Source organism: Rhinolophus hipposideros, assembly GCF_964194185.1.
Source record: "Rhinolophus hipposideros genome assembly, chromosome: 1".
In the NCBI taxonomy this organism is placed as follows: domain Eukaryota; kingdom Metazoa; phylum Chordata; class Mammalia; order Chiroptera; family Rhinolophidae; genus Rhinolophus; species Rhinolophus hipposideros.
Window position 1 is genome coordinate 69,815,167 of NC_138047.1, and position 26,659 is coordinate 69,841,825.

A 26,659-nucleotide genomic window follows, 5' to 3' on the forward strand; every position below is an offset into this window, starting at 1 on the left:
CAGGTCTCTGTTTTCACTCTTGCCCCAGCTGTACAAAAATGTCAAGGGGTTAGGACTGCTGCAGAATATTGCCCTGCGTCATCACCAACTATATTTAAAAGATGAGGAAACTAAGGCTTAGAGAAGTTATATATAATTTGTTCAGTCGTTCACTAGTGAAATCCATTTTCAATGTTAGATCTGTTTGAATACAAACCAAATATTTTAAAATTACATATACAGTATGGTGACTATAGTTAATAATGCTGTCTTGTATATTTGCAAGTTGATAATAGAGATCTTAAAGGAAATATTCTTCATCACCAAAAATAATTTACTATTTGTAAGTTGAACGTATCCTTTGATTACATCATTTAACATGCATGCAAAAAGCTAGAGCATTTCATGGGATATCAAAGATAGGTATAATGGAAATCCCAGTTGTTCGGGCTTTTATCCTGAATTTTACAGGTTCAGACACTTGTTTTGTAAGCGTATCCACATCTGACAAACCTATGGGTTAGTGTTACAATTCGAAACACTGATTTATAAGACAGAATGCGAATTTAAGTTTATAGCGACCAACGTATTTGGCAGAATGATAATTTGTAGTAATTCCTTTTAAGAGGATCAAATTATAACTCCAAACTGCCTTGGTCTAATGTTAGCACAACAGGAGTAGATATTCTTAAGGTATTATTTCCATCAAGATAGGTGAACTGTCATATTCCACTCTAGGAACAACCCAGACGACAGTGGGGAGGGAGGCAGTTCATATGCTTTGAAGCTCAACATATCTGGGTTTTTACTCCTTACTAAGTACTTAACATCTGCAGGCCTCGATTTCCTTATTTCGTAAAAACAGGATTCCTTTAAGGGTTCAGGTTATCCACATAAAACATTTAGCATATTATCATGATACTATTTATATTTTACATAAAATATACATTTTAACATCAAACATTATATATTATTATGCTATTTATTGTCATTGTTCTGTTTATCACTGTTCTAATTAACAACTCTCTAGCTAACCTGGAGAAACAGGCCACAAGCGCTCTTCCCAGAGAGGCGGGTACGAGTTACCATGACAACAGCGCGCGCCTAGACATTTTCCGCTGGCGCGTCGCTGGGGAAGAAAAAAGCCTAGGCTGCGTGTTGCGTCATCACTACGCGCTCGTGGGGTTTCTCCGTGCTGTTTTGGAAGGTCCCGGCCCGGCTCCCGTCGCCGCAAGCCAGGAATTTTTTTTTTTTCTTCCCCCCCAATCTTTGTTACATCGCACCAAGACTGCAAGACTGTAAGTACGGAAGGAAGAAAGAAAGAAAACGGGCGAGCGAGCATTGAAACAGATGCCGCGGCACACTGCCCACCTCTGAACCTTCCCTCTGTTGTCTTGATCCTATCCGCTTCCTCTCAGCTGGGATCGCGCCGCGTCAACTTCCGGGCGGGTGCCCGCCAGCACGGCCTCCGCCGCTCCCCTGCTTTGGCCCCTTTGTGTCCCCGCGGTGTCGAGGCGCGGGCCCTGGCACGTCCTTTCTCGAGGCAGGGTGCACCGTAGGGCAGGGAGCCTCTTACTGTGGGCGGGCGCACGGCCCCCGGGGGGTTAGAGTGGGGAACGTGCCCGCGCGTGCTGGGGTAAGAGGAGGTTGCACGAGGGTCAGCCTGTGGTTTGAGGAAGGAGGGGCGTGGGGGGTGGGGAACGAAGGGGCGTAAAAAGAGCAGTGGAAAAATTAAAGAAAAAAAAAAAAAAGGGATACCCCTGGTCCACCTTCTGATCGTTGTGGCCTAACAATGAAGCGCAGCCATAATGGCCATGCTGAGCCTCTGGCACATCTGCGGGCTCTTAATTGCCTTGGGAATGAACTGCTACGGCTTTGTGTTTTGTATTGTTTTCATGGCCTCTTTTTCTCTTTTTATTTTCTCCCTGCAGAGAGTTCATTTAAAACTGCCAACCCCACAGGGTGGTGGTTTCTACCAATATGAATCTGTTCAACCTGGACCGTTTTCGCTTTGAAAAAAGGAGTAAGCTTGAGGAAGCGCCTGAAGCAACCCCTCAACCCTCCCAGCCTGGCCCTTCTTCACCAATTTCTCTTAGTGCTGAAGAGGAGAATGCTGAAGGGGAAGTTAGCAGGGCAGGCACCCCTGATTCAGATATAACTGAAAAAACAGGTGAGTTACAATGATGCAAATTGATGTAGCATCAGGAGATATTTTTAAAAGATGAAAGGCAGAAGTGATGTTTTTATTCTCGATGTTATACCTAATAATGCATTGTTTTCCACCGTGCCCTTTTTAAATACAGTTTGGGGACTGCCATAGACCTCGTGCATCTCCAACTAAGTGTCCATCCATTAAAGCTTTACTTTTATTCTTGGAAAATGGCCCTATGATGGAAGTTCAAGTCAGAATGTAGGTTATCCTTAGGTCAGAGTGGTTGCTACTAGAAGAGGAAGTAGGCGATTCAGTCCTATGAATCACCTGGTTATTTATCACCGAGTTATTTGGACAGACATTTAAGTTGATTCCAGTATTTCTCCAAAAATATTGATCACCTATGATTAGCTAAACTATCCAAGGTGCCTGCAGACCGTCTCTGTGAACAAATGAAGATCACATTCAGATTTTGCCACTACTTCCTGGAGATCCTTTGAGTGCTCAAGAATAATTGGTATTGTTCATGGTGAATGAACCATTTTTAACCTCCAGCAGATTGTTAGGGATAATAGGATTTGAGAAGAAGCCAAAAATTAGCATTTCCATGTTAATCTATGTTCTTTGGGCAGTTAAAAATTTAGAATGTATTTGAATTCTTACTGTTTAGGCATAGTGCTTAGTGCTTCATATTCTCTCATTGAATTTACACAGCAGTCCTACTAGATAACTACATTTTGCAGAAATGAGACCCAGGGAGATTAAATTGTTAAGCAGTTGGTAGAACCAGAACTCAGAGGCAAGCAGTCTAATTCCTGAGCTTAAACTTAATCGTACACATACAGTTTCTGATGAACGGTGAAAAGGATATAAGAAGTTTTAATGTTTATTTTTGTAATACCTTTTTAAATGCAAAACTCAGTATTTCACAAGCAGCTTTTAGATTAATGTGGCCCTGACGAGATTGGTAAAATGTATGCCTTAGCTTAACCCTGGGTATCTCTGTTTTGTTTGGTACTCTTCTATTTAAATGTAAGAGTGATGGCGGAATCCCTATAAGTTATGGAATAAAATTTTTAAATACTTTAGTGTAATTGGAACATGGGGAATGATATAGTAGATTGAATTAAGTGATAATTAGAAGTCAGATTTTGAAAGGCTTTGTCTAAAGGGTTTTGAACTTGTCTGAATTCTGTGGGGAAGCACTGAAGGATTTTAAGCACAGGAGGTATATCCCTGTGTTTATTCTTTAAACAGATAATTTGATTCGCATAACATGCTATAGTTAATGTCTAAACATCCAGGTACTTTACTACTTTAACAGTAAATGCATTAGTGTGTTTCTTACATAGTTAAGGAAGGGAAGGGAAGGATTGTAGGCATGAATTTTGAGTCCTTAGAAGCCTCTGCTTCTCCGTTTTAGTTAAATGTGACATTGAACAAGTCACTTAAAATCTGAGATCCATGATTTCTTCATTTGTAAAGTAAAAGCACTTTGTAAACTGGAAATCAATGGAATTTTTAGTTATTTATCAACATTAGTAATGTAAAATTCTTAATAGCCTTTTCTAATCAGCAGATGCTTTTTTGCATTACCATTTTTTGTGTGTGAGGAGACTTCACTCCTTTTTATTGGGACTTAAGGAATCTTGTAGTTAGTCTTCATGACACTGGAAAATATGAAAATTAGGTTCGTCTGGGAGTGGTGAGAATTCATCCTATTAGGAATAGAGAGCTTTGGTTTAAAACACATTATTGTAAATGGTACTGTGAATTTTGGAGAATCTTGAAAACTAAGGCTAAATTTTGACTTTGCATTTTGATACTAGGGATCCATTAAAAATTTTAGGTAGAAGGATAAAATGATGAAAGAAAGTTGTGTAAAAGTCAGTCTAGCAGTTGTGAGTACTGTATATTTTTAGAGGGTAGGGCTTGAAGGGAGAGAAATTTCTTAGGAAGCTTTTATAATGCAAACTGAATAACAGCAGTAGAAATGAAAAAAGGTGACTTTTTTTTAAATTAAAGTTTATGGGGGTGACAATTGTTAAGAGGGTTACATATATTTCAGGTGTACAATTCTGTAATACATCATCTATATATCACATTGTGTGTTCACTACCCAGAGTCAGTTCTCTTTCTATCACCATATATTTGATCCCCTTTACCCTCATTTACTACCCTCCTCCCCGCTTACCCTCTGGTAACCACTAAACTATTGTCTGTCTGAGTTTTGTTTCTTCATTTGTTCGTCTTGTTTTTTTGTTGTCTTCAGTTTTATTTACCACATATCAGTGAAGTCATATTGTTCTCTACTTTTCTGTCTGACTTATTTCGCTTAGCATTATAATGTCAAGATCCATCCATGTTGTCGCAGATGGTACTGTTTCACCTTAGGGCTGAATAGTATTCCATTGTGTATATGTACACCACAACTTTTTTAACCATCTGTTGAAGGACACTTGGGTTATTCCGTGTTTTGGCCACTATAAAGAAAGCTGCAATGAACTCTGGAGTACATGTCTTCATGGATAAATGTTTTCAGACTTTTTTGATACCCAGGAGAGGGCTTGCTGGGTCATATGGTAATTGTATTCGTAATTTTTTGAGGAACCTCCACACTGCCTTCCATAATGGCTGCACCAATCTGCATTCCCACCAACAGTGTATGAACTTTCCTTTTTCTCCACAGCCTCTCCAACACTTGTTACTATTTGTCTTGTTGATGAGAGCCATTCTAACTGGGGTGAGGTGATACCTCATTGTGGTTTTTATTTACATTTCTCTGATGATTATTGATGTTGAGCATCTTTTCGTATGTGTATTGGCCATTTGTAGCTATGTCCTCTTTGGAGAAATGTCTCTTCAGGTCCTCTGCCCATTTTTTAATGGGATATTTTGTTGTTGTTGAGTTGTATGAGTTCTTTGTATATTTTGGGTATTAGTCCCTTATCGGAGGCATTGTTTGCAAAAATCTTCTCCCATTCAGTTGGTTGTCTCTTTATTATGTCAATGGCTTCTTTTGCTGTGCAGAAGCTTTTAAGTTTGATATGGTCCCATTCATTTATTTTAGCTTTTACTTCCCTTGCCTTTCCAGTCAAATTCATAAAGTGCTCTTTGATCCCAAGATCCATAAGTTTAGTACCTATGTTTTCTTCTGTGCAGTTTATTGTTTCAGGCCTTATGGTTAGGTCTTTGATCCATTTTGAATTAATTTTGGTACATGGTGGCAGACAGCAGTCTAGTTTCATTCCTTTGCATGAGGTTTTCCAATTCTCCCAGCACCATTTATGGAAGAGGCTGTTTTTCCTCCATTGTATGGTTTTGGCTTTTTTGTCAAAAATTATCTGTCCATATTTATGTGGGTTTATTTCTGGGTTCTCAGTTCTATTCCATTGGTCTGTGTGCCTGTTTTTCTGCCAATACCATACTGTTTTGATTATTGTTGCACTTTAGTACAAGCTGAATTCAGAGAGTGTAACACCTCCAGCATTGTTCTTTTTTCTTAGGATTGCTTTGACTATTATTTGTGGTCTTTTGTGGTTCCATACAAATCTGATGATTGTTTTTTGTTCTATTTCTTTAAAAAATACCATTGAGATTTTGATGGGGATTGCATTAAATCTGTATATTGCTTTGGGTAATATGGCCATTTTAACTATGTTGATTCTTCCAATCCATGAACATGGAATACCTTTCCATTTCTTTGTGTCTTCTTCAATTTCTTTTAAAAATATGTTGTCGTTTTCAGTATATAGGTCTTTCACATCCTTGGTTTATTTCTAAGTATTTTATTCTTTTTGTTGGCAATTGCAAAAGGAATTCATTTTCTTTTTTTCTGAGATTTCATTGTTAGTATATAGTAATACAATGGACTTTTGTATGTTGATTTTATAGCTGGCAACTTTATTATATTCGTTTATTGTTTCTAATAGCTTTTGGATGGAATCTTTACGGTTTTATATATATAGCATCATGTCATCTACAAAAAGTGACAATTTTTAACTTATTCATTCCCAATTTTATTTTTTTCTCTTCTCTGATTGCGAGGTCATCAAATACTATGCTGAAAAGCAGATAGGGGACAGCCCTGTCATGTTCCTATCTGTCGTGAACATAGAGCAAAGGACTTTAGTTTTCACTGGTAATTATGTCAGCTGAGGGTTTGTCATGTATGGTCTTTATTATGTTAAGGTATTCTCCTTCCATATTTACTGTTTTAATCATAAGTGGATGTTGTATTTTGTCAAATGCTTTTTTTGCATCTATTGCAATAATCATACGATTTTTGTCTTTTTTTTGTTTATGTGGTGTATCACATTGATTTGCATATGTTGAACCATCCTTGTGCCCCTGGGATGAACCCCACTTGGTTGTGATGTATAATCTTTTTAATGCATTGTTGCATTTGATTTGCTAGAATTTTGTTTAGGATTTTTGCATCTGTATCCATCAGAGATATTGGTGTATAGTTTTCTTTTTTTGTGTTATCCTTACCAGATTTTTTTTTTTTTTTAAAGATTTTATTGGAACAGGACTTTATTGGGGAACAGTGTGTACTTCCAAGCCTTTTTATTTTTTTCCCCAAGTCAGGTTGTTGTCCTTTCAATCTTAGTTGTGGAGGGTGCCGTTCAGCTTCCAGTTGTTGTCCTTACAGTGTTAGTTGTGGAGGGTGCAGCTCACCTCCAGGTCCAGTTGCCATTGCTAGTTGCAGGGGCCACAGCCCACAATCCTTTGCGGGAGTTGGACCGGCAACCTTGTGGTTGAGAGGATGCACTCCAACCAACTGAGCCATCTGGGAACTCAGTGGCAGCTCAGCTCAAGGTGCCGTGTTCAATTTTAGTTGCAGGGGGCAGAGCCCACCATCCCTTGCGGGACTCGAGGAATTGAACTGGCAGCCTTGTGGTTGAGAGCCTACTGGCCCATGTGGGAATCGAACCGGCAGCCTTCGGAGTTAGGAGCATGGAGCTCTAACCGCCTGAGCCACCGGGCCGACCCCCTTACCAGATTTTTGTATCAGGGTAATGTTGGCCTCATAAAATGAGTTAGGGAGTGTTGTTTCTTCTTTTTTTTGAAAGAGTTTGAGTAGGACAGGTACTAGATCGTCTTTGAATGTTTGGTAGAATTCACTAGTGAAGCCATCTTGTCCCGGACATTTGCTTTTGGGAAGGTATCAGATGACTGATTCTGTTTCCTTCCTGGTGAGAAGTCTATTTAAATTTTTCCATTCTTTGTGATTCAGCCTGGGAAGGCTATATATTTCTAAGAACTTGTCCATGTCTTCTGGATTATTGAATTTGGTGGCATATAGGTCTTCATAGTATTCTTGGATGATTCTTTGTATTTCTGTGGCATCTGTGATAACTTCCCCTTTCATTTCTGATTTTGTTGTGTCTTTTCTTTTTATCTTAGTGAATCTAGCCAAGAGTTTGTCAATTTTATTAATCTTTTCAAAGAACCGGCTCTTTGTCGCATTAATTTTTTCTGTTGTCTTTTTGTTCTCTATTTCATTTAGTTCTGCTCTGATTTTTATTATTTCCTTCTGCTGACTTTGGGTTTCATTTGTTCTTTTTTTAGTTCTTTAAGGTTTAACGTGAGGTTATTTATCTGGGATTTTTCTTGTTTCTTGAGATAGGCTTATAATGATATAAATTTCCCTCTTAAAACTGCCTTCACTGCATCCCCAAAATTTTGTAAGGATGTATTTTCATTCTCATTTGTTTCTATGTATCTTTTGATCTCTCCTCTTCTTCTTTGACCTAGTCATTTTTTAAGAGTATGTTATTTAATCTCCACATTTTTGTGCGTTTTCCTGCTATCTGTTTGCAGTTGATATCCAAAATGCAATGCCTTGTGATCAGAGAATATGCTTGGTATGAATTCAATCTTCTTGAATTTGCTGAGGCTAGTTTTATTTCCCAATACATGGTCTATCCTTGAGAATGTTTCATGTACATTAGAAAAGAATGTATAGTCTGATGCTTTAGGATGAAGTGCTCTATAAATGTCAATTATGTCCATTTCATCTAATGCGTCCTTTAGGACTCATATTTTTTAATTGATTTTCTGTTTGGATGATCCATCCATAGCTGTCAATGATGTATTTAGGTCCCCTACTATAATTGTTTTGGTCAATTTCTCTCTTTAGTTCTGTTAGTAGTTGCTTGGTATATTTCAGTATTCCCTGATTGGGGTCATAAATATTGATCACTGTTATGTCTTCTTGTTGTATAGCTTCCCCTTTATCATTATGAAATGTCCATCTTTGTCTCTTGTTACCTTCTTTATCCTGAAGTCTGTTTCATCTGGCATCAGTATCGCTGCATCTGCTTTTCTCTGGATACCATTTGCTTGGAGGGTGTTTCCCCCCTTTTCCTGTGAGTCTATATTTGTCCTTGAGATGTGTCCTTTGGAGGCAGTAGATGGTTGGGTTAGTTTTTTGATCCAATCGCTACTCTGCCTTTTTAGTGGTGAGTTCAGCCCATTTACATTTTGGGTGATTATTGCTATATGAAGATTTCCTATCATTGTATCTTTGGTTTTCTGGTAGGACTTTGTCTCCACTGTTTCTTTGCCTTTTTGTTGCTGTCTATTATTTCAGTGTGGTGGTATTCTATGATTTTCCCCGTTTCTTGTTTTATTATGTCATGTATTTCAGTTCTGGATTTTTCTTGAGTGGTTACCATTAAGTTTATGTAAAAGAAAGTTTCAGGTGTCCGGATGGCTCAGTTGGTTAGAGTGCGAGCACCGAACAACAGGTTTGCTGGTTCGATTCCCACATGGGCCAGTGAGCTGCGCCCCCCCACAACTAGTAGATTGAAGACAGCAGCTGCTGCTGAGGTTCCAGAGGGGTGGCTGGATGCCTCAATTGGTTAGAGTGAGAGCTCTCAACAACAGGGTTGCTGGTTCAATTCCTGCATGGGATGGTGGGCTGCGCTCCCTGAAACTAAAGATTGAAAACAGCAACCGGACTTGGAGCTGAGCTGTGCCCTTCACAGCTAAATTGAAGGACAACTTCTTGGAGCTGATGGGCCCTGGAGAAACACACTGTCCCCCAATATTCCCCAATAAAAATTATAAAAAAGTTTCCTATTTAGAGTATTCCATTTTCTTCAACATACTTACTTTCTCCATTCCCTTATGTCAGTTCAGACCTTTACTCTCCCCCGTTATGTTTTTGTTGTCACAAATTGTCCCTATTTATGCTGGTCAAATAGCTTCCTTTAGTATTTCTTATAGTGCAGATCGTGTTAGAAAATTCCCTCAGCTTCTATCTGTCTGGAAACGTCTTTATTCCTCCTTCATAGCTAAAGGATATCTTTTTTTTTTTTTTTTTTTTTTTTTTTTTTGCTAAAGGATATCTTTGTTGGATATATTATTTTGGGTTCATAATTTCTCTTTTTCAATAATTTGAATATTTGAGACCACTCTCTCCTGACTTGTAGAGTTTCTGCTGAAAAATTAATGACAACTTAATGAGCTTTCCTTTGTAGGTCACCGTCGTCTTTTCCCTGGCTGCCGTGAGGATTCTTCCTTTTTCATTAATTTTTGACAGGTTCAATGCAATGTGCCTTGGAGAAGTCCTGTTGGGGTTCAGGTAGTTAAGTGTTCTATTTGCTTCTTGGATTTGAGGATTCAGTTTTTGAGGATTCCACATGTTTGGGAAGTTCTTGTCGACTGTTTGAATATACTCTCTGTTCCCTTTTCTCTTTCTTCTGCTTCTGGTATGCCCATTATTCTTATATTGCTCTTTCTGATGGACTCAGAAAGTTCTTGTACAGTTCTTTCTTTTCTTTTAACTGTTAAGTCTGTTTCTTCTTCAATCTGTGTGATTTCTAGATTTCTATCTTCAGTGTCACTGATTCTTTCATCTGGTCAGCTCTATTACCTAAGCTGGCTGTTTCATTCTTCATTTGTTTTCTTGAGTTTTTAATCTCCAAAATTTTATTTGGTTCTTTTTTAAGATTTTAATCTTTTTCGTAAAATGTTCATGTTCTTTGATTGTGTTTCTGAGTTTATTAAATTGTCTGTCTATGTTTTCTTGCATCTCATTAAGTTTTTTCAGAACTGCAATCTTGAATTCTCTGTCATTTTAAGTCACATATTTCCGTGTCTTTAAGTTCATTTTCTGGAGACTTCATGTTCTTCCTGAGCTGCCATGTTACCTTGGTTATTCATGGCAGTTAGTGAATTATTATTTCTCTTCCTAGACATCTACAGGAGTGGCTTCTGCAACAGGTTGGTAGGAAGAGGGCCTTCCTTTTCTTTCCAGGAGGTGTTGGTAGAATGCTTTATTTTCTCTCCAACTGCAGTCTTTTATTCTCTCTCACACTGTAATGTTGTATTTTCTCTGCACTGTTCCCGGCTTCTCACACAGTGGGGAGATTCCCTAGAAGGTGCACTTATCTTTTGTGAGCAGGTTGCCTGGGTTTCAGGTCACTGCCTCCGTTGGGGGATGTGGAAAGCTTCTGAAGTTCTGAAGCTCTTCCTGCACCAAATTCAAAGCCTGCGTGTTTCAGTGGCTCTGTTTACCCTTGCAGGGATCTGCCTAGATCAGTGTGGACAGGGGTTGGGTGGGTTATGAGAGGTGGCCCAGAGTAATGGCGGTGACCACCACCACAGCCAGTCCCACTTCCACAGCTCCCTCCCCTTCGCTGGAACTAGTTGGGCTGTGAGTCTGTGGCTGCGGGCCGCTGTTCTCAGAACTACAATTACTCTGTTTTTTTTGATCTGACACTGCTGTCCTTCTGCTTCTAGCACTAGAGGTTGGGGGTAGGGCAAACTCTGGGAGGGTGAGGACGGGACGGCTAGGCTCAGTGCCTAAACCTTCTGTCCTCTGCTTGGCAGTGAGGGCTTAAACTGCCGTTTTCACCCTTCTTCCCTCAATCTTTGTTCCGAGGTCTCTGCCATGAGCGTTGGGTTCAGCCGTGTTATATATGCTGATCCCTTAGGCGGGACTGTGGGCCGTAAGCGGAGCCCTAGCAGTTCCCCGTGGCTGCGGTAGCTCTGGAATGCAGGGAGCTCAGAGCTTTGAGCTAGATCTTCATCCTGCGCCTGCGTGGCCTGTGTCTCCCCACTTCCTACTTCCCTCCCCTGCTCATCCACTTTGCTCACTTTTACACTATTTCAGTTACATGTCTCTTTGTCTTGCCTGTCTGCTGTGCAGGGAGTCCTTTGTGGAATTATAGTTGTGCAATTTGTTGTAAATTCCAGGGGAGATTTCAAGAGGCTCACATTATGCCGCCATTTCTATGATGTCATCTCTCGAGAATTGTTAAAGTGAGAACGGACGACACTTTAAAACTAGATTCCTGGTAGAAATAATATAAAATGAATGATAAAAATTTTAGTTTAGTCCATTGGGGAAAAAATGGTAGTTTTGTACATCAGAATAGGTGTAAAGTACCCATTGTTAGCCATTGCAGCATGCCTTTAAAAATTCAAGAAAAAAATCAAAGATCCTGTCCCAAACTAGCATGTTGTAATAGACCAAAGACAACTAAACTTAGCATGGGGGACACGAATGTTGAATTGAGTGTTCGGCCTTGGGCTGTGGAGATAAGATTCTGAAGTTGGGTTTAAGATCAGGACTGAATATGTTATTGGAGAATTATCAAGATATGAGTATTGATCTTATTTTATCACATGGTAACTTCATATTTTTTCATTGTGGAATAATACTATATTTGCACATTTACAAGAGTGTAAGGGTCTAAATCAGCTTATAGGATGAAAATTTTAAAAATTGTAACACTCCTTTAGCTAATCTTTTATTTACCTAACATAAGTTAAGATTTTATTTCCTGCCAATTCTTCTTCAGTTACTATGCCATAGCCACTGTTTCTTGAGTATACCAAGCACAGTCCATCTTTCTTTCTTCCCATGAGCTTATTTGCCTCTAAGGCTCTGCTAATACTTGCATATAACTCTCAGCTTCTTCATTTCATTAGGGCTTAGTGAAACGTTACCTTTCTTAGAAGGCTGCCTGGTGATCACTCTCTCTGGAATAGCATCTCCTCTACACCCTGCTTTGTTCTATTTTTCTATATAGTATTTATCACTACCTAACGTGATGTACTTGTGTTTCCTTTAGACTATAATATGCAAGGAGCACTTGGGGAAAAGGACATGTAAATATACAGTTGAAAGTACAATATGGTAACTCATAGGGGAAGATATTAAGTAGTGTAGGATGACAGTCCAATTCACAAATGATCGTTCATTCTTTCTGGGAGGTTTAGGAAAAGTTACAGAGAGATGACTTTTTGAGTGGACCCTAACCAATGAATCACTGCTTATTCAGTGAACATGGGATGAAAATATATGTTGCTTGAAGAGTCTGTGCTGCGTGTGGGAAGGGGGAGGTTATCTTTGGAAGAGGAGGTTTAGGGCAGTGTAGATGAAGCTGAAAAGAGAAATATAACTAGCTGGGGTGTTAGGGACCTTTTATGCTATGTAAGGGAGAATGGACTGTATTTGGTACAGACTGTAGAGCATTTCATTATGAGAAGACCATTAATGAAGCTATTGCATTTGAAGCTAAACGCAGGGGAATGATAGTTAGGATGACAGGAGGCAGTTTAGGCAGTTTTATATGACATATTTGATGGTATTTGGTGAGGTTTAAAGGTAAATGTTCCTGGCTTAGACAGCTGGGTGATTGACACTATCAACTGAATTAGGCAGTACTTTTAGGAGGAAGACACTAAAACACGTTGAGTTTGAGTTACCTCATTTCAGTAGTGAAGTCTAATAGAGGGTTTGTATATCAGAGTTTGGAGCTCAGAGAGTGGTTGGAATCTAAGAAATCAATTTTGGAATCATTGTGGTAGTTAAGAAAAAATGTTCTAAGCATGGTGCACAGTAAGAAATATCAACATTTAATGATGGTTTAACGAAGGGAAACTAATGACAGATACAAAGGATGACTAGAATAGTTATAGAAATGATAGTGGCCTAGAAGCTAAAGAAAAAAGAGAGTTCCAGTTTGGAGTGTAGTGAACATTGTAAAATGTTGTAGAGAAGTCAAGTTGGATAGGAACTGATCAGAGACCACTTTCCATTTTGTTGTTTGCAGTAGAGAAATTTTATATTTTTATGTGGTCAATTGGTTTATCCTTTTCTTGAAGGCTTTTGATCAGACAGGCATTCACTACTACCACATAAATATTTTCATCCATATTTCCTTCTAGCATATCTGTGCTGACTTTGTTTTTAATTGTAGTAAAATATACACAACAAAACTTACCATCTTAACTAATTTTAAGTGTACAGGTTAAGGAGTGTTAAGTACATTCACATTATTGTACAATCAGTCTAGAACTCTTCATCTTGCAAAGCTGAAACTCTCTACCTATTAAACAATTGCCTCCTACCCTTAGCTCCTGGCAGCTACCCTTGTACTTTCTGTCTATGATTTGACTACTCTGGGAATACCATAAAAGTGGAATCATACAGGATTATCTTTTTGTGACTGGCTTATTTCACTTTGCATACTGTCCTCAAGGTTCATCCATGTTGTGCATATGTCAGAATTCCCTCCCTTTTTAACGTTAAAAAAATACTCCGTTGTATGTATACAGCACATTTTATTTATCCACTCATCCATAGATGGATACTTGGATTGCTTCCACCTTTTGGCTCTTGTGACTTAACACTGCTTTGAAATGAGTGTGCAGAAATATCTTTGAAACCCTGTGTGGGGACCGAGTCCCAGAGAGCAGTTTCCAGGCTCTCGACCTCACTTGGAAAGGTGCTGGCTCCGGTAGTAGATGACTGTCAGTTGTGACCAGTTAGCCAGTTTGCCACTGATATAACTGCCGGGGCTGTGGTGGTTGATTGGTTGGTTGGAAAGCAGTAAAGCGGACTGCAAATTGCGCATTGTGTGGATCCTACTTCCTGTGTCTGGCCCAGCCGCCCGTGAGACTGAGGTGCAGAAAGACCGCTTGTTGAAGTACTGGCAGATCTTTGCTTTTGTATCTCCAACCCACCTACCAACGAGAATATAGTGGTATGACTCTCTTATCTATGGCTCCATTGGTATACCTTTTTGGTCTCACCATGTCCTGCGTTCTTGTGTGGGGAGTGGGACCAGAGACCCTGCATGACACCCTGCTTTCAGTTCTTTTTGGGTATTTACCCAGAAATGGAACTGCTGGATCATACGAGAAATCACCATGTTTTTCACAGCAGCTATACCATTTTACATTCCCACCAGCAGCGCACAGGGTTCTGGTTTCTCCACATCATTGTCAACACTTGTTTTCTGTTGGTTTTTTTGTTTTGTTTTGTTTTTGATAGTGAAACTGATGGATGTGAATTTCAGTTTTATGTTGACTTTTTTTTAACCTTAAATCTCATTTGGAATTTCTTTTGTTATAAGGACTAAAGAGAGGGTGATTGTTCCTTCTTTCACTCATTATTTGTCATTTACTAGTCAGTTTTCCCAGAATTTTTTTTGACAAATTTTTTTTTAAATGGATCAAGCCACTGTTTCTCAGTCTAGTTGTGCAGGACACAGCTCCCTGGCCCATGCTGGTATTATGAGCCTTGTGTTCCCCCCTGTTGAGGCATTCGGTAGCTGGTTGGCCGCTCACAACAGCTCACGGAAGCTTTCGGCAGCTGCTGGCCACTCACGATGGCTGCCGGCCGCTCATGGCAGCACGTGGTAGCCCACGGCAGCACACAGCAGCCCACGGCAGCACACAGCCGTTCATGCTGGCTGCTGGCCACCCATGCTAGCCACCGGCGCTCCAGGCAGCACATGGTAGCCCGCGGAACTACACGGCAGCCCACTGCAGCTCACGCCGACCTCTGGCTGCTCACTGCAGCCCAGCTCCAGGGACAGCCGTTGTGCACAATCTTACCTGTAGAGGGCGCAGCTCACCGGCCCATGTGGGAATCGAACCAGTGACCTCAGCTAGGAACATGGCACTCCAGCCACCTGAGCCCCCGGGCTGGCCCAAATCTTTTTTCTTATATTTGAAAATTCATCATTATAGTCCAAATTCACATGTGTATTTGCATCTTATAGACCATTAGTCTTTCTTCAATCTTAACATTAGTTTGTCACGTTATTTTTATTCTTATAGTTTTATCATATATATGTTATATATACCACATATATAATATATAGACAGTAGATTTTAATATGGATCTTTTTTTCTTCCTTTTTGACCAAAAATTTTAAATAAGTGGTTTCTATGGTTATTCTTTAAATTTCTAAGTAGCTGAAATTTGCCGCAGTGTTTTTAGTAACATTTACTTCTAATTTCACTGTTTTGTGACTTGAGAATGTGGTATGTAGTACTTCTTAAGTGAATTTACTGAGATTTTCTTTGTGGCTTAATAGACCATTTTTGTAAAAGTAGAGTACTGTAAAGAAAGACATAACATAATTTACGTAGAGATATAATGATATGCCAATAACATGAGTTTTTATTTGTATCACATTTCACTATGAATAATAATTATAAAGTCAGTTTCTTGGGTCATGACTAAATACATATAACTAATTTTTAATGGAGTAGAATAAATAGAAAATTATCAAATTATGAGGTATGATCAAAAAATACTGTGTATGTTTAAATTAAAAAAAAATTATTATAGTAAAAGAGACATTGATTGCCATTAATTCCCCTCACAATATTCCCCCTTGCTCCCAGCAAACTTATCCCATCGTTCTTGCCACTTTCTGAAGCAGTTCTGGGAGTCCTCTTTCGTGTCTTTAGTTGTGCTGTAGTGGCTGCCTGAATGTCGTAGATTGATTCAGAACATTTACCTTTCATGGTCACTTTGACTTTGGAGAAGAGCCAGAAGTTGCATGATGCCAGATCTAGTGAATAAGGTGGATGAGGACACAAAATGTTTTTATTTGAAAGAAATTGCTATACACAGAGCCTTTCTGTTGTGATGACTAAATATGGTGAATGCTGCTGCCGAGTGCCATCCAACAGAAACGCAGGGATCTTTAATATGGGAGTGACGCTTTGAACCTTAGTAACAGTGTGACAACTTTCAGCTTGTTCGGTGCAGTCAGTCAGGTGTGAGCTACGGTTGAAGGAAGCTGTATTTTAAAAGTGTGCCGTAAATCATCCTCCATCATGCTCCGTCTCACACATCATTTCTGGTATACGGCAATTTCTGTCAAATAAAAACATTATGGTGTGTCCTCATCCATCTTATTCACCAGATCTCGCACCGTGTAACTTCTGGCTCTTCCCCAAAGTCAAAATGATTCAGGATATCAAGGCAGCCACGACAGTGCAACTAAAGACACTCCCGAAAGAGGACTTCCAGAACTGCTTCAGAAAGTGGCAAGAACAATGAGATAGGTGTGTTCAAAGTAAGAGGGAATATTTTGAGGGGGATTAACGACAGTGTGTCTTACTGCAATACATTTTTTTTAAACATTCGCTGTATTTTTTTATCACACCTTGTATATCACTTACAGTAAAGCTTCTGAAACTTGTGTTTTTAAACTTTTTTTTTTTTTTTAGATTTTTATTGGGGAAGGGGAATAGGACTTTATTAGGGAACAGTGTGTACTTCCAGGCCTTTTTTTCCCCCCCAAGACAAGTTGTTGTCCTTTCAATCTTAGTTGTGGAGGCTGTTGTTCAGCTTCAAGTTGTTGTCCTTTCAGTCTTAGTTGTGGAGGGCGCAGCTCAGTTCCAGGTCCAGTTGCCGTTGTTAGTTGCAGGGGACACAGCCCACCATCCTTTGCGGGAGTCGAACCAGCAACCTTGTGGTTGAGAGGACACGCTCCAACCAACTGAGCCATCCGGGAGCTCAGTGGCAGCTCAGCTCAAGGTGCCGTGATCAATGTTAGTTGCAGGGGGCGGAGCCCACTATCCCTTGCAGGACTGGAGTTATTGAACCGGCAGCCTTGTAGTTGAGAGCCCACCATGTGGGAATCAAACCGGCAGCCTGCGGAGATAGCAGCATGGAGCGTCAACAGCCTGAGCCACCGAGCCAGCCCAAAGCTTCTGAAACTTTTGTTTGAGTTATGTGACTTTAACAATTTCTGTGTTTAGGATTTCTGTGTTTAGGGTCATAATCTAAAATGTGTCTCTTACAAGTGGGTTCTGATTACAAATGTTTTAAAAACACTGTCTTATATATTATTTTTGTGCTCTCTTCTCTATTAAGAGCTTAGAAAAGATAATTAAAGCCTCATGTTTATCTCTGTTAACTTTTTGCCTTATATGTTCTGTAGTGTTTATATATCCAGTAGTGTAACATTACATTATTAGTATTCAGTTGAGATATATGTCTGTTATATTTTTATTTTAGATACGAATTCTGTTATTAAAAAAGTACCTCTCTAGGTTTAACACTTTTGCTTTGTCCAATATTAATAGCATGACTTACTTTTCCTTTCCATTTTTTTTCTACCTATCTTTATCTTTCCTTTTGGATTAACCTGAAACATTTTGTTAGAAACTACTCTTCAATCTTGTATTCAATGTAGTCTTTGTTTCTAGAGCTTTCGTCAGAAAGATAGTTTGATGTTTCCTTTATAAGAGTCTAAAGTAGTATGACATTCAAGTTAAAGACTATCCAGATTTTACAATCTATTGTTTTAGTAATAAGCCTTTTAAAAGGGCAAATATATGATCTGTTTTACTTGGTATTCAAAGGAACAGCCTTGAAAGTTGGTTGCCATGTTAGAGAATTGAACCATGTAGGGCAATACACAATTCAAATATCAAAAATGGCACACTTTTGTAAGTCTGCCTATAGGTATAGAGGTTTATGTATTTTCATTTCACTTTGGGAAATCTACTTATGATTATCAAATTGATTTAGACTATTTCTGTTTGAACTCATAATCTCCCAGGAGTGATTTGTTTTGTTTTGTTTTGTTTTGTTTTTGAGTAGTCCTTGGACCACTTGGAAATGTGATATCAGTGGCAAGCTTATATGGTTTTGTTTCATGGTAGACTTAGATATGAGAATGGGTACAGCATACTGGAAAAATTTGTAACGTAAAATTATTTTCTCTTGTGCACCCCACTAATGGGGAATTTAATTTGAAATTACTCCCTGGATCCATGGAGTCTTCTTGGATATGCTAGTAATGTTGGTTCTATTACCTTTGGTGAAGAGGAAGTATCATTTTGTATCTCTAAAACAAAATAGGCTTTTTAACTGTTTTTGTATGAAAGGACAGACTGTTTTCCCTTATGTTCCTATAGCATGCTATTTATTCCTGTCGGTGCATAGATTATGTCTGAACAGTTATTTGTGTACTTGGCTACTTAGCTCTTATGTTTGTTTCTTTAGAGCAAGTGGAACTATAACGTGCCTTTTTTTCTTTTATATCCACTTCCTCCTGGTACAGTGCCTTAAACACAAGGAATTCAGCAAATGTCAGAATTGAGTAGTAGCCGATGTTTTCCTAATTGTTTTTCCTTTTCACCTTTCTTACCTTCATTTTTGTATTTTTCTGTTTTGTTTCCTTGTCTCTTTTGTGCTACTACTTGGAAATGCTTATTTGCTGTGGGTCAAAAAGCATCATTGTGTCAGGAATATCTTAGATTTATTTTTTGCTGTTGCTTACTTCCAAAAATAGTCCAAACAAATCTAAGCATTCGGCACTATTCAAATTCTAGAATATTGACTATTTTGGAATGTTGATATTTTATATAAACAAGCTCTTACTGCATCCCATTAGTTTTCAAAGTGTGGTCTGTAAACCTTTGGGGTCCCTGAGGTCATAACAATTTTCATAATAATAATAAGACATTACTTGCTCTTTTCACTATGTCGATATTTGCACTGATGGTGCAAAAGCAATGGTAGGTAAAATTGCTGGTGCTTTAACACGAATCAAGGCTGAGACTCCAAGCTGTGTAGTCATTGTATTCTTACAATTTGTTAAATCCCGGTTTCACTTAAGAGTATTCTTGATGAGGCAGTAAAAATTAGTTTTAGTAGACCTCAACTGATATGTACTTTTATAGTATTTTGTGAAACAAATGTGAGCTACCCTTTACTGAATACCGAAATACAGTGTTCTCAAGGGAAAGCATTTGAGTGATTGCTTTGAGTTGTGAGCTAAACTTACCGTTTTTTCACAGAACACCACTTTTACTTGAAAGAACTACCAACAAATTACAGTTATGCAGATGTTGATATTTAGCTGATATTTTCTCAAAAATACTGTTGTATTATGACCTCCTCCCTCCCATATTATCTGTTAGTCACTTGCCAGTTAGTCTACTGCAGTGCCACTTGGTTTAGTGCAGTATACATGTTTAATATATATATTTTGGTGGTATGTATTATATATCTAATAAAAGCTCTAAGTAATTGAGTACATGACAGAGAGGAAGACAGATTTTTCCTTTATTTTTGTCTTGTTAGCTAAGCATACTAAAGGTTAGTTTTAAAAACTGGTGTATATGTTCACCAAATATATTTTGTACTGTAATCTGTATGAAGTAAAGGGAGAATATCATAGAAAAGGTGAATATATAGTCAAGTTCAAGAAACTCTAGTCCTCTTAATATCACAGAATTTTTAGACACCCCCCAAGCACTTAGGCATTTAAATGGCTAGGCTTGAAAAGATTATTCATATAAAGAGAATATTTTTTCCTTTTTTTTTTTGTCCCCGCTCCCCCATCCTCCCACCCCACCCCATTCCCGCCACCACCCCCAACCGCAGTTTTTAAGCCGCTGTTTCTCAGTCTAGTTGTGAAGGACGCAGCTCCCTGGCCCATGCTGGTATTATGAGCCTTGCGCTCCATCTTGCAGAGACAGTTGTTCGTCAATCGTTGGTCAGCCGCTCACAGCAGCTCTCGCTGGCTGCCTGCCGCTCACAGCTGCCAGCCAGCGCGGCCACTGGCAGCTCACGGTAGCACACAGCAGCACACAGCAGCCCACGGCAGCTCGCAGCAGTCCATGGCAGCACAGCAGTACTGCTCCAGGGAGAGCTGTTGTTCACAGTCTTAGCTGTAGAAGGCGCAGCTCACTGGCCCATGTGGGAGTTGAATCAGTGTCTTTCGGCATTAGGAGCATGGTGCTCCAACCACCTGGCCGCCCACTTTTTCTTATTTTTAGTATGCTAGTTCCTTATATGTCCCTCCTGCTTTCTCTAGTTAACCTCCCCCCCTTTTATTTTTCTATTTTTTGGGGGGGCGGGGCACATTGGGGAACAGTGTGGTTTTCCAGGACCCATTAGCTCTAAGTCAAGTCGTTGTTTTCAATCTAGTTGTGGAAGGCACAGCTCACTGGCCCATGGTAATCGAACTGGTGACCTTGGTATTATGAGCAATGCCTTCTAACCAACTGAGCCAGCCGTCCGCCCTAAAGACACTTTTTGAAGAAAAGACGATCCAAATCATTTTTCCATAACTCTTTTGAAATTTCATAAGAAAGCAAGACACCATCGTTGAAGTGTTCAGGTGATATGCATTAGCTTTAGGTCAAATTTTTGATACAGTAAAAGATTAAATTTTTAGTTCTATGTATGATTTGTAATATATCAGGAACACTGTGAAAGCAGAATCCATAGTACCTTTATAGTTATTATATAGGAGTTGTATTGCAATTTTGTTAATTTACATAATTATCAGAATTTGTAAATGTCTTCGTATTTATGGCAGTTAACATGTAGCTGTGACTTGTTGCAATGCAGAGTTCTTAACCCAGGGCAGACTCAACATTTATAAAATTGTTCTTTTGGAAAAAATCTGATTTGCTTTTTCATAGCGTTGATGGGACTTCATTGTAAGAAGTAAAGAAATGTCATTGTTTTAGTGTCATCCAGACCTATGTGGGCCTTGGTTGATGTTATTTATCATCATGGCTCATGAGCCTCATTAGGAGAAGCTAAGAGTTTTAGGGTAGAAGGATTTTTAGATTTTCCTTCAGGTTTGAATTTCATATCTCTACTTTCTCTTACAAGACTTTGAACAAGTTGCTTCCTCACATCTGGGTTTATCTATAAAATGGTAGTATAATGTATGCCCAAGGGGTTATTGTGAGGATTGAAAATGCTTGTGTTTCACCTGAGGACTTGATACTCACTGAGGAAGTAAATAATGGCAGCTATTGTTTTTTTAAATCAATACCTTTGAACTAAAAGAGTCATCTGAACATTGCGTTTTAAAGTATACTGTTTTCATTATACCAAGGTCCTGACTATAATACTTTTACCTTAATGTGAGTTCTTTAAATCTGACCTCTTTCTCGAATATATAAGGGAGAATGGTGGTTTGCTAGGAGAAAGGAGAATAATTTTGAAACTCAGCCCTTGGTGAGAGGAGGCTGCCATGGCCCCAGTGGCCAGGAGGGATCGGCCTGAGGGGGGAAGGGCGAAGAGATAAAGAAAAGATAAGGCGAGTGGAAAGCTGGGATCGGGAGGTCTACTGTCCACAGATGGTGGAGCAGTGGCACAGTCTTTATTTCACACACGGTTTATATACAGTCTTAGAATAATTGTCTATACAAGCAAGTATTAGCAGAACAAGCAAGTATCAGTAGAACATTCTGTTCTGTGTATTGGCAAGTTTGTATGTCTGTGGCTGCATTAGTGTTATCTTGTTCTTTCTGGGAAGATGCAGAGGCGAGGCTTCCCTACAGGAGACCTTGGTAGAATACACCTCTTTGGACAAATGATGCCAATTTTACTAGTTTATGAGAGCTGCCATAACAAAATACCACAGACTGGGTGACTTAAACAGTAGACATTTATTTTCTCGTAGGTGTGGTGGCCTTTCCCTTGGCTTGCAGATGGCCAGCTCCTTGCTGTGTCCTCACATAGCCTTTCCCTATACAGGCACATCTTTAGTGTCTGTCTCTAGAACATCATTCATACTGGATTAGGGCCCAACCCTAAGGGCTTCTTTTTTTAACTTAATCACCTGTTTGAAGGCTCTATCTCCAAATACATTATATTCTGAGGTATTGGGATTTGGAACTTCAACATAGCGTGTTTCCCCGAAAATAAGACCTAGCCGTACCATCAGCTCTAATGCGTCTTTTGGAGCAAAAATTAATATAAAGACCAGGTAAAATGAGACTGAGTCTTATAATATAATATAATATAATATAATATAATATAATATAATATAATATAATATAAAATGTAACAATATAATACCAGATTTTATATTAATTTTTGCTCCAAAAGATGCATGAGAGCTGATGGTCTGACTAGGTCTTATTTTCGGAGAAATAGAGTAGGAATTTTGGAGGGGACATTATTCAGCTTATAATACCACCATCACATAGGAGAATGTTTATTGGATACTGGCTGTGTGCCAATACTGAACTACATGTTTAATATATGTCATCCAATTTCATGTGCTATTAGCCCTGAGGTTATTAGCATCTCTTTTTTACAGGTGAGGACAGTGAGGCTTAGAGGATTAAGTAGCTTAGCTAAGAGACAGGATTGAAATTCAAGTCTTCTGGTCTCTAGTGTCCATGTTCTCTTAGGCAAGAACTAGACTAGGAAATAAAAGGACAGAGAGAACAGAATTAGCATATAAAATACAAACCTCTGTTTTGCAGTTTTCAGCAGGGTCTTGCTAGTAAATAATGTGTGAAATGGAAAATCATTTAACACCAGCCCTGGTAGACTAGTAATTTTTTCTTTCAAAAGTAGTAGAAATTTTTGGTTATAGAATGGAAACAGTGAGTGAAGTTAAATATTTTTAGCACATTATTCTAATTATCAAAAATAATTTGTTTTATTTTTAAGTTGCTCCAAATGCCTTCATTCTTTTTTCTTTTGCAGAAGATTCTAGTGTTCCAGAAGCTCCAGTAAATGAAAGAAAAGGAAGTATATCATATTTCAAGAATCAAGGAGGAATACAGTATATTGATTTGTCTTCTGATAGTGAAGATATTGTTTCCCCAAACTGCTCCAATACGGTTCAAGAGACAAAATTCAGCAAAGACACAGTGATTATCGTGTAAGCAGCTTAATAGATTCAATATATCTGCATGTATGGGAGAAAAAGTTACTTCATTTGAAATATTTTGATTTCCTTTTCCCTACTATGTCTTGGTTATTTTTTCCTAACTTAGAAAGGTAGAGGTGTTGTGTGTGTGTGTGTGTGTGTGTTTCTGGATAATAGTGATTTTCAGTTAAGTTTAGTGAGAGCAGATATTTAATTTTTGTAACACTCCATAGATATAAAAATTATTTTAACAACTACCTTTGATTACCTCTAACTGCTTTATCATTTATTCTTGAATCTAATAATTTTAATATTTTTGGGACACATTCTGTGTCGTAGCACAGAGCTTGTGTTGTAGTCAGGTAGAAAGAGAATAAAAATTGCTGTATGTCAAATAACAGATATTGTGAGCAAAAAGAGAAAGCAGATAAGGAGTTCAGGACCTGGGGTAGGGGTGTGGTTTCCAAAGAGCACAGTTGGTAGAAGGCTTCATTGAGAAGACCTGTGCTTAAACAAAGATCTATCTGAAGGGGGTAAGAAAGTGTATTTAGGCATTTTGAATAACCTATTCAGTGACCCTGAAGTGCTATTATGCCTGGCATTTTTGAGCAAAGTGGGGGGGGGCACATGATGCAGAGTGAAGGTCCTGAGGCCCCAAGGTAAGGAAGGACGGGGGATGTTAAGCCCGTACATACATAGGCTGTTTGGCTTCTATTCTGAATGAATGGGAGCTAATGGAGTGTATTGAGCAGAAGAGTAAAATTATCTGCCATATGTTTAAAAGGTCTTTGAGAATGTAGGGGTGTAGTAGTAGAAGCACTAATATTGCTTTAATAACCCAAGCGAGAAATGATGGAGGTTTAGTCGTGGCTAATGCTTGAAGAAATGGTAAGAAGTGGTAAACTTCTACATATACTTTGAAGGTAGAGCAGAGACGATTTATTGATGGATTTCATGTGTGGTGGGAGAGAAAGGAGTTAAGGATGACCCTAAAGTTTTTGGTCTGAGCAACTAGAAAGATGGAGTTACCATTAACTGAGATAAGGAAGACTTGGGTGTGGTAGGGGAGCTACTTTAGATGAGCTGTGATTGAGAAGACTGAAACACATAAGCAGAGATGTCAAGTAGGCAACTGAATTTGTGACATTTGAGTTCTGGGGAGAGGTCTAGGTTACATCCCTAATTTTAGGAGTTGTCAGAATATAGATTTGATATTTAAAGCCATATGATTAGTTGAAATCACTAAGGGATGGTAGTATGGCTGGAAAAGAGATCTCTTGGTTAAGGACTTAGGCCAGGGGTACTCTGGCTCTTAGGAACTGGGAAATGAGAAGAAACCTGTAGAGTTCTAAGAAGGAACAGTCGTTGAGGAAAGGGAAAGTCAAAAGGTTGTGTGGTCAGAAGCTAAGTGAAGAAAGTATTACAAGAATGAGCAAGAGATCAAGACTGCTGACGATCAAACTGAGGATTTCCACTTAAAATGAACTTCTTATATATATACGCCCTGATGAACATGGCTTTATTCAGAAATTCACTCTCGAATAAAAAATGAAGATCCTGTTTGTTTAATCCTGAGGAAAACAAATGTTGGCCTCCCCTACCCAGCCACTTTGTATTTTGAAAGAGTTTTAAACTTACAGAAAAGTTTTAAAAATAATAACTCCCGCATTTCTTTCAAAAAGATTCACCCATTTCCCCATACTTGCTTGTCACCTTCATAAATAATAATGATAATTATTACTGAATCCTTTGCCTCTAATATTTTCACATTTATCTACTAAGAACAAGGTCGTTCTCTCACATTACAAAAGTAGTATTTCAAATGCAGAAATCCCAGTTAACGTTGGTATAATACTATTATCGAATATACAGTCCATATTTAAATTTTATCAGTTAATCCCAGTAATGGCTGTTATAGTAATGCTACTCAAAAGTACGAGTTTGTAAATAATGTACTAATTCCTTCACCAAGAAAGTCTTGTAATAAAAAAATAATGCATACCAGGAGTGCCAAAAAAATGTATACAAGCGGACACTTTGGTCAACGTTGCTCAAGTAGTAGTTCTCTGTAATCAGTGTCTGGACACTGACGGTAACCACTTTGAGCACTTGTAATTGCAGAAGTCAAAAGTGACTTGTATTCATCTTTTGTTATCGGTATATATGTATTATTACAATTTTAATACAGTTTTCCTTTCTTAAAATGTGTATGCATTCTTTTGGCACCTGCTGTATACTTATTTGTTCTTTATTCACTTAGCAGTATACATATCTCGTAAATTATATCAGTTCATAGAAATCCTTGTTCTCTTTCACAACTTCATAGTACAGCATTGTATGAATGTTCCGTGGTATAATCAGTACCCATGTATGGGCCATTTTGGTTACCAGGATTTTTTAACCTTAACTGTTTCTACAGTGTGGGCCAGATAATTGTTTGGCCCACAATAATGAAGACAATAATGGAGATAATGACAGAATCCTAGGTAACATGGGCAAATCAAGGAAGTGAACAAAGGAAGAAAAGCCGTCTATAGAGTTTAAGGACAGGCAGTGAGATACAGGGAAAATCAGAGTAATAAAGTTGTAGAACCCATGAGGTGAGGGCAGGAGGTGGGATCAGATTTTCAGAGATTTGTCAGCAGTATAATGGGGCCACCTGTTGCCACGCAGCAGCCTACCCATCTGTTTCCTTGTACCTGCCCCTAAAGGAAAGAGAGTCTGTGAAACGGATCCTTTCAGGGACTTTGCCTCATCTTTGTGCTTGCACCTTATGTCTCCCTGTTTGGCCCCAAAATATGGCTGGTTAGTCAATGACGGGTAAGACTCCCCACGGGGGGGAGGGGCAACCCAAGCCAGGCGCAGTCCAGTGGGGACCAATAGGAGAATCCACAGGGTTCATAGAGGTGGGCACAGCCCCCCTCATTCCCCCGGCTAAGGAGAGCCTCTGCCTCTGTGGCTGCATTCCTTCCCACAACCTACAAGGAAAGTGATTCAGTGGTGTGCTCTCCATCTATTCATAGGCATAAAGGTTTTGTCCCCTGGGGAAGTACTTACCCTGAGACTTAGGGTTCAGCTGCCTGCAGGCAAGGGTGATTGGCTTGAATCAGTTTCCTATTTTAATGTGTGGGATTCACAGATCTTGAGATTGACAAGCTTTATCTCCTATACTTTCCCACCTAACTAATAAAACTATGCATTGGCCCATTCAGGGCTCTAGCCTCAGTCCTTGAGGCTAGAGTCCCTTGGTCCCACTTGCATTCTTATTCTTGGCTATTGTCTGTTTTAACCCTGGGCCGCCCTCCTCTTCGAGCAGGAAGGGACAGCCAATGAAAGGTTTTTTTTAAAATCACATTTGACATTTTAGAGGATATTATTGCTCTTAGAACAGTTTCACCTAAGTGGTGGGATAGAAGATGTAAAATAGTGAGTTGAGAATTATATAGATAATGAGAGTAGAAAAATCTCATTATGAAAGATTGTGAAGGAGAGGAGAATTTGTTTCACTGCCGTGTCCTAGAACTTCTGGCACATTGACTGCATTGAATGGATTAAGGCAGTTCTGAGCACTTAGGCTTAGGAGGACGAGCTTGGGGGGTGGAGGGAGAAATGGGGG

The 26,659-nt window shown here is 39.0% G+C and overlaps 1 protein-coding gene across 4 annotated transcripts in view; it reads left to right on the forward strand.

Annotated features, from left to right (window-relative positions):
• Positions 1–1,147: 1,147 nt before the first annotated feature.
• SMARCAD1 (SNF2 related chromatin remodeling ATPase with DExD box 1) overlaps positions 1,148–26,659 on the forward strand; it is an 88,364-nt gene continuing 62,852 nt past the window's right edge. The window contains exons 1-3 of one of the 4 annotated variants that reach the window (XM_081051701.1): positions 1,148–1,277; positions 1,911–2,149; positions 22,878–23,055. In XM_081051701.1, coding sequence (XP_080907827.1) covers positions 1,960–2,149; positions 22,878–23,055 — 368 coding nt within the window. In that variant the 5' untranslated portion in view covers positions 1,148–1,277; positions 1,911–1,959. Of the gene's footprint in view, positions 1,278–1,390; positions 1,616–1,910; positions 2,150–22,877; positions 23,056–26,659 lie in introns of those variants that run through there. The other 3 variants (XM_081051702.1, XM_081051703.1, XM_081051704.1) reach the window with 3 other exon arrangements.